This window comes from Caretta caretta, chromosome 10, assembly GCF_965140235.1.
Source record: "Caretta caretta isolate rCarCar2 chromosome 10, rCarCar1.hap1, whole genome shotgun sequence".
NCBI lineage: Eukaryota > Metazoa > Chordata > Testudines > Cheloniidae > Caretta > Caretta caretta.
In genome coordinates, this window is record NC_134215.1 from 52,461,107 (window position 1) to 52,474,491 (window position 13,385).

General features: G+C 41.0%; 1 protein-coding gene across 4 annotated transcripts in view; it reads right to left on the reverse strand.

Moving 5' to 3' along the window:
* TLN2 (talin 2) overlaps nt 1-13,385 on the reverse strand; it is a 347,160-nt gene that overhangs the window by 128,551 nt on the left and 205,224 nt on the right. For all 4 annotated transcript variants that reach the window (XM_048866513.2, XM_048866512.2, XM_048866511.2 and 1 more), the window contains 6 exons: nt 11,344-11,457; nt 10,308-10,416; nt 9,380-9,588; nt 7,926-8,024; nt 6,615-6,782; nt 2,662-2,956 (listed from right to left, as the gene is read on the reverse strand). In XM_048866513.2, coding sequence (XP_048722470.2) covers nt 2,662-2,956; nt 6,615-6,782; nt 7,926-8,024; nt 9,380-9,588; nt 10,308-10,416; nt 11,344-11,457 — 994 coding nt within the window. The remainder of the gene's footprint in view (nt 1-2,661; nt 2,957-6,614; nt 6,783-7,925; nt 8,025-9,379; nt 9,589-10,307; nt 10,417-11,343; nt 11,458-13,385) is intronic.

Here is a 13,385-nt window from a genome sequence, read left to right on the forward strand (position 1 = left end):
GTTCTCCTTCAAACTGCTCTCTGCTCCAACATCAAACCACCCTGCTTCAGCTCCTTCAACTGTCTGATTGAAGCAGGGGTTTTTTATCAGGTGCCTGGCTTCAGGTGCTCTAATTAATCTATAGCAGCCTCTCTTCCCTCCACAGGGAATAAGGCTCATCATCCTGGGGCTTACATATCTCCCTTGACCACCCTCCTGCTGCCCTCTGGCCAAGCTGTATCACAATATGTAGTAAACAGGGTCCTTGGGACAGCAAGAGAGGGTAAATCAGTTCCTCAAAGACGAAGGACAAGCCTCTAGCCAGCTGTCATCAAGGTTAATTGGCAAATCACCTGTCAAGTGGCCGTTCTTTGACAATGAAGCGGGGCAGGAACAGATCGATCTGCATTTTAGGGAACCGCTTTCACTATGAGAATGTCTGTTTCCTCAGCAGCTGGAGGGAACTTTACCTCGGAATGACCCTCAGGAAAATGCATTTCAAAGGGTGATTGGACAATGAAAGTGAGGGGCAAAAACACCACAGGTGTTACCTTTCTTTCTCTCCCTCCCTCCCTCTCTCTTTCTTTTTACCTAAGATGACAAAGAAACCAGCCCTTTGACTTTCAGGGAGGTCCTGACCTGAGAATTCGGTCAGCAGTGCTGCTGGGAACCTGCGGAAATGATTTTACCCTGAACCAAATCTACCTTAAGTTTAGTTAGTTACTAGAAAGTGTTTTATGTTTATTTCTCTTTTAACCATTTCGGACTTCAATGCGTTATACTTGTACTCTCTTCAATCTCTCTCTTAGTAGTAAAATAAACTTTTTTTTTTTTTAATAAAAAACTAACCCAGTGTTGTGTTTAAACTGAAGTGTTTGGGTAACTCAGTAGAAGTAGCAAACTGCTGAATATTGATCCTTTACAGAGGCAACAGACCTATAATATCTGAAGTGCCTAGGATAGGGCTAGACAGTGCAGAACACATGTATTGGGGAAAATTCAGAACCAGAAGTGTGTTGGGGACACCCTACAACCAGTAACCCAGGCTGGTAGAAGCCAGGGTGTGACTGGAGTGTTACTGACAGGCTGCTGGGGTCAGAGCTGTTGGACCACGGCTGCAGCTATACGCAGACACTCAGGGTGTGACCTGTGTGCAGTTTGGCTGTTTGTGAATGGCCCAGACTGGGAGTGACAACAGCAAAGCATCATGAGGCACCCTAGGTTGCAGGGCAGGTGGTGACACAGCTCCTCACAGCCCCTCATACATGTATGGCTGTGAACTGTATATAGACACTATCCAAAGTAACCTTATCCAAGGTTTCTGTAATCTTCTTTGCTAGGAGTCAAGACATCAGATAATATATGGTTTATATGTGGCACACAGATAGTTCACACAACATATACACAGGCAGGACAGCACACTAGTTAAGCCATAATTGTGTGTGTCTTAGTCTCTTAACGTCACTGAGTAAAAGTTTAGGATACTGTACTACAGTTTCCATTTTGAGGGTGAGGGATGGGTTAATTAATTATATTTTTAATTTGCTCTGTATCTGCTTGGCAATACCTTACTCTGCAGCAATTTCTCACCAAAAACGTCATCTTAGTGCTAAAAATACCACAGAGAATTTGCCAAACCTATATCATCTCCTTATGTCCCAGCCCAAACATAGCACAATTGAAAAGAGAGTCAATTTAAAGCTCAAACATCTGACAAATTTCCTCTCCTATATTTACTCATACAAAGATGACTATAATGGGGAGTTGTTCCACACTGCACAGGTAAAAGCTCCGAGTATATTTCATTTCCGTGTTAACCTATTAGAGTGAGTTTCCTGTGTTTGGGTGGATATATAGTACAAGGAGTAAAACATTTAAAAACAGGTTAATGTAACAACGAACCCACACTCATTGGAAGGGGATACCAGAGGAGTTTTTAACAAAATAAATATTTCAAGTAGTTGCAGTTAATTGACTAGACTTCAAGTAGATGGTGTCCCTATAATTACATCATAACAATTCATAATGCCCATTAGTTAGAATAGTTTGGTCTCAACATTTCACATTTCCATAATGGAATTCTACAGCAAGCTCATCAAACATTAGGCCCCTGATTGGTTGGGCTCCAACAGCCATGTTCTTTAAAACAGAGAACTTAAAGGGTTAAAAGCTACACTATAAAAGCCAAGCCCATAATGGAAACAAAATTCTTGCCTGCTAAGTCTAGTCAGGTAAATAAATCTTTAGGGATCTAATTACTGGCAAAGAATAAAATAGCTGATTGAGCACTTTAACAGGCAGTCTTCACATTTAAAGATACAAAACTGCTGTAACATTCTCATGACGTGAAGCAGTGCAACACAAACAGCAAGATATGAGACATCATATATATGGCATCCCTGATTTTCCAGGCACGATATCAGTTGTGTTAGCAGAGCTCCATAAGCATCCATTATACAATTTAAAAGACTCAACCTCACCTGCCCACTGCACACTTACAGGTGCTTTAATGATATAATATTGTGGTTAGAATGACTGCTCACAGGAGCACAAGCCTATGGGCACCACAAGCGTTAAGGATTTCTGACTTGCGTTACTCGAAATGGGTATATGTCGGAGGGAATTTGAGTCAGACTAAAGTAATATCCCCATTACAGAGAGTATGAAGATAAAGCAGCTCACCAGCATCCCCCATCGAACTGAAGATACTTTCAGTGACACACATAATGGTATCCGTTGCCTGGTCATAGCGTCCAATGGGCTCTCCCCTGCTTGCAAACTGACGGACGTGCTGCAAGAGGTCATTCAGGGCCTGGCTGACTACACCGGCTGCTGCACTGACCTGCTTCAGCAGCTCAGAGTCATCTGTGGCAGCCTGACAGGCTCTGACACAATTCTCCACTGAACGATCCACCAGTTTTCCAGCCTCGATCAGCTGTTCCTGGCATACGGGAGAGCTGATAGAGGGGCTCACAACCTACATTGAGAGAAAACGCGGTGTTAAGAAAAGATCTAATAGGCCGGAAGTTATCAGCCTACTGTAACCGGTAACACATCTGTCTCCTTAGCATTCAGAAAACAGCTTATTCACCGACTAACAGTTGCCATACCAAAGCATGAAGTACTGCAGTTATCTACTACTATAAGAAAAGAGATTAGTAATGTACATCATACAACAGCACAGTAACAGTTGGTAAATGATTACCACTGGAGGCTATCAAAGTCAAAGGGTTGAAAATGTCCTTGCCCTTTTAAGTTAAGACTTTTCTGGATTACTGAACAAATGGAGAAATACATGAAGTTGGTTCTGAATGGCAGGTATGGGGCAGATTCTGGCAAGATAGCTGCAGTCATTTCACACAGCTCTGTATCCTAGAACTTCACTTGAAGAAAGCTTATCGTAGGGACTGTGATCCTTTACTGAAGTTTAATTAAAGTTGGTATTGCAAAGTCTTCCACTATCAGCCAATATTTTGCTAAAGCCAAAAATAACTCCTGGAAAAACAGATAAGAAAATTGCGTGTCTGAAAGTACGAACTACCAAGCTGAGCAAACCATGAATGTGCTCTAATGATACAATAGATTCAGTCCATATCATTCAGGTATGTCAAGTCAGTTACAGGCAAAGAAAAGAAGTCAGATGGGTGTTTTTCCACAAAAGAAAAAAATGACACTGACTGCCTTGTGCCATCCTGTGGAAATTTAAAAGCAGTCAGAACATCACATCCAGTTAATGATCTTACATATTCATTATACAAAGCCCGGCAGCCACAGCAATGAAGTAGAAAATACTGAAAATTGAATACCGCAAATTGGCTATTAATTTAATTATAATCCTCTTGGGTGTTCTACAATATTTAAACGCTCATTTTCCAACAGCAATTAACCCTAAGAAAGCCAAACCCGCAGATCACAAATATTTCGTATTTTCACATGCTAAAGCTTTAAAGTTTCAAAATGAAAACAGAAAAAGAGGACTTGTGGCACCTTAGAGACTAACAAATTTATTTGAGCATAAGCTTTCATGAGCTACAGCTCACTTTGCATCCAATGAAGTCTCTAAGGTGCCACGAGTACTCCTTTTCTTTTTGCGAATACAGACTAACGCGGCTGCTACTCTGAAAAATGAAAATGGTAAAATTTCTCCAAACAGAGTGCTAATAAACAATGGCCACATAAACACCACCCTATACCGGAAACCTACTGACCGCTATTCCTACCTGCATGCCTCCAGCTTTCACCCTCACCACACCACACGATCCATCGTCTACAGCCAAGCTCTGCGATACAACCGCATTTGCTCCAACCCCTCAGACAGAGACAAACACCTACAAGATCTCTGTCAAGCTTTCTTACAACTACAATACCCACCTGCAGAAGTAAAGAAACAGATTGATAGAGCCAGAAGAGTTCCCAGAAGTTACCTACTACAGGACAGGCCTAACAAAGAAAATAACAGAACGCCACTAGCGGTCACCTTCAGCCCCCAACTAAAACCCCTCCAATGCATTATTAAGGATCTACAACCTATCCTAAAGGATGACCCAACACTCTCACAAGTCTTGGGAGACAGGCCAGTCCTTGCCTACGGACAGCCCCGCAACCTGAAGCAAATACTCACCAACAACCACATACCACACAACAGAACCACTAACCCAGGAACTTATCCTTGCAACAAAGCCCGTTGCCAATTGTGCCCACATATCTATTCAGGGGACACCATCACAGGGCCTAATAACATCAGCCACACTATCAGAGGCTCGTTCACCTGCACATCCACCAATGTGATATATGCCATCATGTGCCAGCAATGCCCCTCTGCCATGTACATTGGTCAAACTGGACAGTCTCTACGTAAAAGAATAAATGGACACAAATCAGATGTCAAGAATTATAACATTCATAAACCAGTCGGAGAACACTTCAATCTCTCTGGTCACGCAATCACAGACATGAAGGTCGCTATCTTAAAACAAAAAAACTTCAAATCCAGACTCCAGCGAGAAACTGCTGAATTGGAATTCATTTGCAAATTGGATACTATTAATTTAGGCTTAAATAGAGACTGGGAGTGGCTAAGTCATTATGCAAGGTAGCCTGTTTCCTCTTGTTTTTTCCTACCCCCCCCCCCCCGATGTTCTGGTTTAACTTGGATTTAAACCTGGAGAGTGGTCAGTTTAGATGAGCTATTACCAGCAGGAGAGTGAGTTTGTGTGTGTATGGGGGTGGGGGGGATGTGAGAAAACCTTGATCTATGCAGGAAATAGCCCGACTTGATTATGTAAAGAGTTGTCACTTTGGATGGGCTAGCACCAGCAGGAGAGTGAATTTGTGTGGGGGGGTGGAGGGTGAGAAAACCTGGATTTGTGCTGGAAATGGCCCACCTGCTGATCACTTTAGATAAGCTATTACCAGCAGGACAGTGGGGTGGGAGGAGGTATTGTTTCATATTCTCTGTGTGTATATAAAGTCTGCTGCAGTTTCCACGGTACACATCTGATGAAGTGAGCTGTGGCTCACGAAAGCTCATGCTCAAATAAATTGGTTAGTCTCTAAGGTGCCACAAGTACTCCTTTTCTTTTTGCGAATACAGACTAACACGGCTGTTCCTCTGAAACATGGAACACAGTGATTCTATTTGAGATTTTGCTCTATGTGGATGGGAGCTCCTTTGTATTTTTCTTAGGCCAACTCTCAATACTCAGGCAAAATTGATGGGTCTCTCTTTGTTCCCATCAGAAACTGTGAAATGATGCAGAAGCACATAAATCTGAACACAAACCTTTCAGCAAACTTGGCTTGAATTTCAGTTATGATGAAAATAACGCAATTGAATGTGTGCTGCTTATAGGTTTTGTTAAACATTTCACACAACTCCACAGCAAGCTGTGTTTCTCAGAGTAATATTTTCAGCATTTTTATCAATATTAGCAATACAGCAGGCCATATCAGTTATCTACGGCCCTTCCTCTGGAATAGTATGGTAGCACTTCATATGCTAAAGGTTGCCCTTTGATGTTCTTGTTGTAATCTAACAAGAAGCCAAACCATAAACACTTTCATTAGCAGTTGTTTAATAACGATAGACTAGAGAAACTGTTTAGTCTGGGCTGGCCCAAAGGGGAAACAAAAGAAGGAAGGTTTCAAAATAGGAGCCGTGTTAGTCTGTATTTGCAAAAAGAAAAGGAGGACTTGTGGCACCTTAGAGACTAACCAATTTATTTGAGCATAAGCTTTCGTGAGCTACAGCTCGCTTCATCGGATGAAGTGAGCTGTAGCTCACGAAAGCTTATGCTCAAATAAACTGGTTAGTCTCTAAGGTGCCAAAAGAAGGAAGGACATGCTTCATTAAATAACCACTACCCCGGACGGCCAAGTTGTGAAATGCTCACAGCAGCAGCAATCGACACCGGCTGGAGCGGGCAACTGAGAAACAAGGCTCTATCCAACGTGTCTTGGGGATAGAACCCTAAATATCTTTGCATAGTTTTATGTTTTTGTAGGAGCTCTAACTCCAGGATATTCAAGGTTAACTGATTAAACCATATCAACAAAACACCCAGGGAAGACTGTGAATGAGTGTGTAACATTCTGAAACAACGCACTGCCCCTTTCACGAACACCATGAGCCTTACCTTGGCACATGCCACAAGCTGAGAGGTGGACAGTGCACATTGCGTAGCAGCAGCAATAACCCTGTTCTGCAGGACCATATCCTCAGCAACTTGAGCCACATTCTTAGCCTTCAACACCAACATGGCAGCAGCATTTGCAACAGCTTTGGCAAGACTCATCAGTACATCCTGGCAAAACAAAGGACAAAACTTGACCTAAGCTGTCAGAAATACTCACTAGCGTCAATATTTTGGATTCCTTAAAATTAAACTAGAATATTCCGAATTTAAGAAGACTCAAAGCATCTACAAAGGGGAAGTTATGGTAGATTCCCAGTGAAACATTGCTATGTATTATCCAGAAATGTTCTTTGTTACACATGGCCTGCTTACAGGGTTGAAATGCTTTGTGCAAACAGGTTAGTAAGCTGAGTGAATCAATCACCTTTTGGGAAGGGGCAGAACTACACACTTCGGATTTGTGATAGCCAAATGCAAGATATGGGAGTACAATTTAGAGCTGTAATCTCAGTGTAGACATGTGGGACTAATCACTGTAAGAACATGTGACGTTAGTTACTAGATATGCACACTCAAAACCTGAGTTGATCTCACTGGATAATTGGTGATCTACAGCCATATGTTTTACCTAAGGTCAAGTTGAAGATTTCAGATCTCAAAATGACAACTAACGGGTATCTGACACTGCATATTCAATAAACAGTATGCACTGTATAGAAAAGCAAAAGAAAATGGCACTGCAACCTTAATTTATAAACAGGCGCAAACAGTGTGTCTGGGGGCTATCCATTTGCTAGTACAGTTTTCTTTTACACTATAAAATAATGGCTCCAAGCTGTAACTCCTCAGAGGCCCCAGCTCCAGAAGTTATTTTCTTCTTGAAGACAAATGCATTTGGTTGTTTGAAGCTGTATAAGTGGTTTAATGCTTGTATTGCTATTATTCAAATATACAACCTCATTTAAAATTCTGCTTCCAATGTGCTTCAATTATTTTTGATACAACAGAGCCAGACTGAGACCCTCCAAAATAACCATAATGCTAATTGATAATATTCATCTTCTTAAGCTGGATGAAAGAAGAAAGTGTTGAGAGAAATAAAACAAAACTAAATTTTTAAACCTATTAAAGATTTGGATCAGTTCAAATTTTAGACAAAATTAGAGACATCTTTTCACCTAATCAAAGTGAAATACATACATACAAATTGCATACAGACGTAGGATAACACTACTGTGAACCTTACATGCAGCAGCAAGCTCCACCGTGGAATTGCATGATTCTGGCAGTGAGCAACTCATATGATCTTACCTGAAATCTTTCATCAGTTTCATTCTCTCCTATCTGTCTCAGGAGCTCCCCACTGGCTTGCCCAATGCTTCCAGCTGCAGTTAAAACTGTTTGGCGAGGCTACAAAACAGGTTAATGAAAAGCATAAACGTTTTTCTTTAACTTCATAATTCTCTCAAGACACCTTTGTTAGCCCCATTACCGTATACAGGGTAACGCCACTGAACTCTCTACTCAAGATACCTCTTAGAGTATTCTTACTTTTCCGTATTCCTATTTAATTTATCCTGCAGCATCTTAATGACACGTCTCCATATGTTGCTGAGTGTGAGAAGAAATCTGATCAGCTTTAATACACATCATAGCAGCTGAAGGAAAGGTATGTGTTGGACAGCTTTTATTGCAACCTGCTTGGAAGTGGTCACAGATTTCTGGTTTTGCCTTAAAACTGCAAAGATCCAGGGCAAACGGATAGCAGCCATAAACTCAGGCCAGAGTGTCTGCAATATTAAATTCTGTCTTGCTCAGTACAATTTCCCATTTCCGTAAATTTTGATGGAGACTGTCATTTCATTCACCTGTTACCTGTTGCTACATGCGACCCTGATATTAAAGACAAAAAAAAACCAGCCCCACTTACTTCCCTAGTAACTTGTAATTGAGTTTTCACAGCACTCAGAGAAAAAAAATGGTAACACTTTTTTCAACATTTCCAATAAAAATACAGAATGGAATATTACTGTGTATTCAGATTGCCTCAATTTGAAAAGTAAAAAATCAAAACCCCCACCAAAAAAAAAAATCCTCCCACAAATAAGGAATGAATCGAGGAGGTGGCAGCAGGCTTCTGTCAAATAAAGAATATACAGATAAAGATTTTTAGGGTTGAATCAATTTCCCCATCTCTGCTCCTAGAGCTCACAATACCAAGTTAGCCCCCAACCACTCAAATATGCCCCTCATGACTGGCTAGCATCTTAATGGGGCTGTTTGCTGTTGGCACCGTGCCACAGTGCAGAATCAAAGCCAGCGCCTTGATTTTTCAATACTAGCCAGATAGCAGTGAGCCGTCAGTAGCCACCCGAAGACTTTGCAAACAACTTGTGAAAATTTACAATATAAGGGCATGACTGGATACAACAGTGTGGATACAATACAGTGAAACAGCTGGCTGATATATGAAAGAGGAAATGGGTGAATATTAACCGGGAGGCTGTTCTAGGATCAAGGTGCTGCACTTAAAGGCATGAAGTCAGAGGTATGTGGAGGACACAAAGAAAGCGGTCAGGAGAAGTGCTTGGGGATCATAGGGGAAACAGTGGCAGGAGAGGGTTGGGAAGACACAACCTGGGGCCTGGAAAGAGCCATTCTGGTTAATTGGATAAATGCTTTATACCCAAACACTTTAATTGAGAGTAATGCATTTCAGCCAAGGAGAGCCTGTGAAAGCTCACTGCTTGTGTCCGTATTCTCACCTCTCCCGAGGTGGGCTCCACCGCTTTCAGCAGGTCCGAAACAGCACCTGCCAGAGTCCGAGCAGCTTTCAGGAGATCCTCCCCACTTCCAACTTCATCGTCCATTAGGGCAGCAAGCAATTTCACACCCTTGGACATCTCAGTCAGGTTAGAAGAGATGGTTGTAATTGCACATCCCACAGCCGTGTAATCCGTGTCAACTGGGTCACCTGTATAAGTGAAGGGAATGATAAGTGCAGAAGCAAGGAGTACAGCACAAGCTGGTTTCTGGTCAGATAATTAGAAGTAAAATTGAAGGGGATAAAGAAGACTTGGCTAGATAATTCAGGCATCATTTTGAAAATTTAGCATCTACTATCAACTTTTCCTGCCCATATATATAACATATGTACATTCTCATGGAATTTTTTCTCTTCATGACTGTCCAGGTAAGCAAAACATCCACAATTTCCATTATCTCTCCCATATTCACTATATGGAGGGACCCAAAGAAATGCAGTATTGAACACTAGTTGCCTTTACACATCTTATACCTAACTTGCAATTCAGAGAAAAACTGAAAAACGATGTAAGACACAGGACCAGACAGACCAGAGCAAGCCATTTGTCCACACAACCAAATATCCTGACTCTAGGAGTGGCCAATAAATGATACTTCAGAAAACCCATACAAAAATATTACTCTCAGTTACATGAAGCCAGTAAAATATTAGGTTTTATCTTTATCAGGGAAGCATTAATAGATTCTGTGCAAACACTGGTTAAAAAAAAAAAAAAAGACAATAAGGTCTGTTTCAGTCATAAAGGCCATTTGTGTATTTGGAGGAAAGTATATTCCTGAATGTCTCCCAGGCAGCCTCCATCTTGTTGAAAAGAGGTTGGTACATACACAACAGCAGCCTGGCAAAGTCCAATCCCTGTAATTTACCTGCTGTGAGGTTAACAACAGAGGCAGTTCCTGCAGTGATAGCATCAACCTGAGAGTGAATTTCATGTTTTGATTCATCAACTTTGTTCTGAACCCATACCCTCGATGCCTAGAAAGAAACATCATCAGAGTATTAAGGACTGCAATGCCATGCTGCAAGTGAAATAAACTCAAGATAAAGTAATGGGTAAAGTTCTTTACAGGCCCTTGATTCTTTCAGAAGCCTTTTAAATGAAGCAGATGGCATCAGCTACGCTATTAGGCTGAAATAACTGTAAGTTCTTCCTTACAGTAACTGCTAGATCATAGGTTGACAGCTCTGATTTCTGTGTGAATGTCATAAATATGGTGTCAAAATGGTGCACAGTGGAGGACCACAGAACATCATCTGGTTCATCATGGGGACTCACCAATCTTATTGGCTCTACTCCACCCCAAAATTGGATCCAAAGTGGTGTTCCAGAGCTGACAGGCTCCATATCCCATTAACAATTATAGCTAAGAAGCCACGTAAGAATATTTACACAGACAGGCTTGAGCCAAAAATTCCTAGAGCCAAAAATAGGTGAGGAAACTTGAGATGTATCTGACAGGATTACACCCATCCTTCTTTAGGGTCATGAGCTATCTGTATACAAGCTGTACCTTCTTCAGTATCTTGGTTTTGCTTTACAGCCACTCCTTCAATTTCTCCCCTCAGGAGCTACTTACTACAACAGTCCAAGTGGCAGTTCCCCCCTGATTTACTGACTCAAGTTTTCCACAGTCACACACGTGTAGACCCATTAAAGTAAATGTGACTGCAAAGGTGTACAGGAAGGGACAACTGGGTCCATGGTGTATAGCCTCAGAAGGTTAATATGAGTTAAACAGAACAAGATATTCTTACAGATTCCTTTAAGTAAACAAGGATTTTCATCTTATTTATAAAGCTGTTGAGATATCTATCTACACCCAGGGACAATGAATAAGCTCTGAAATAAATAACTCAAGCTGTTTAGCTGAATCCTTATAGGGATCACATGAATTAACTCACCATATCTTGTCCTAGAGGTGGTAGGTTATCAACTTCATTGAGGTCGGACTGTGCCTGCTGAACAGCGTGCATACTCGTATTAATAGTCCCCATCAAGGCCTGCTGTGCTGAGGTCTGTGAAATAGACAAGGAAAATTAGTGTCTGCCAAGCTGCAAATCATGATTTAGGTGGATCTGAAATGTTTTGTGCTATACACTAGGTAAATGAGATTAAATCATTAGACTTGTGTAAATGGTGAATTTTATTTTGATTGTTCTGTTTCTAGCCACAGTCTCCTCCTAGGTCATACAGAAAGAATGCTTGTGTGGGTCTGAATGGTATGGGTTTGCCAGAGATCTTGAATGGGCAGGTTGGTTTCTAAGCATCACACTAGCGCTCTCGATAGGACAGTAAAAAATGCAACTGATACACATCACTGTTAATGTTAACAGGTCCAATTGCCAGATCCAAGACAGCACTTATTAACTAGCTCCCTATCTCCTCACTGCCTTTGATTCCCTTCTTTACTTAATACATACAGTTTCATGGTCCCTTAGTGGGTAACCCATGGCAGCTCAGAAATTTCCAGCATTAATGGACCATGTTAGTAGCACCTGGCTCCCAGATGCACATCTTCGGGCCCAAACCTAGAAGAGGAACCCTGAGAAAAGATGGGAAAGTAAGCGACAGCCAAATCCAGGCAGCCTCCCAAGGTACTTGTCTGACCTATTTCAAACTTGTACAACTTTGAGAAACTTGATCAGCTCCCATGCAGGAGATGAAAACCAGATGAACTTTAAGCAGGAGGAAGCTTTTCAGTACAGTAACTCTTTGCTATTAATTGAGAACACGAACTCCCCCCAAACTGCAACAGTGTCACGGGAGCTGCAAAGTCCTAGAAACTTCACATCGGAAGACAAAGTTTTTGCTGATAGGACTGACCTGTCTGCAGTGCACCTGGTTTCTGGAACAATTTATGTGCTTTCCACATTGTACATAAAACTATTATTAGAAAAGGCATTCATGCTCCATGCCACATTTTGACAGAGCAACTCAGGGACTTCTCTATTTTCAGACAGAGGGGATAGTTTTTGCTATTACTGTGTTAATTTCCATAAATCTTTCATAAACAGAGCTAAGGGGAAGCTAATATTAGAACACAAAGGGCAGAGAAGAAACTTACAAGCAAACATAAAAACTGGAGCATGCTGACCAGTAACATTTGAGCCAACAGGGGTAATACAGGTTTAGCCAGGGGTGCGTCCTCATTGATTTCCATTGCTATGGTTTTAGTCTGAGTCTGAATTTATCTTCCTAGTCCCGCCAGGACTGGCAGAAACAGCTGAATATCATGTTTTAAGATTTTTATTATCTAACAATGCAAAATGATCACTCAGACATTTCTCTGATTCAGTCTCAAAGCTGTTTAAAATATTTTGCTATTCTCAGTTATACGTATTGTAAAAAAAAAACGGATTTTTCACAATCAGCATGTCCACTATTCATGTAAAAAAGTACCACTGTCTTCTTGTCATGAGTTCTATGAATGTGAACATGAGTTTTGAATTTACTTCAAGGATAGCATCATCAGTTTCCTGGAATTTGATACTCCATTAGCTTCATCAGGAGTCATTCTAAAATCAAACTGACATCTACGTGATATGGCTGCTGCAGAGCTGAAGGCTTTGAAGTGGTGTGGGATGAGTATGTATTGTTATATGCATTACCTACTGATGAGTAAATTAATATTCTTCTGAATTATGCTACTATGATATTATGAAAAACTGCCCAATATTTAGGGTATCTAGAGCATATGTATAGGCCTTCGTTAATAGAGTCTTTAAAATTAAACAAATGGTCTTAGTCAATATACATTTAAAAGTGGTAGACACAAAGGGTAACTTTTACAGTTACACTTGTACAGAGAAATTAAAATTATATTAAAATGACTGTTTAATAAAGTGAGCTTAATATTCAAGTCCAGTGGCAGCACACTAAAAAATCAACAGTATATACTCGGAGCTAGCAACAGACTTCATAGGAATACACAAAGCAGAAAGCG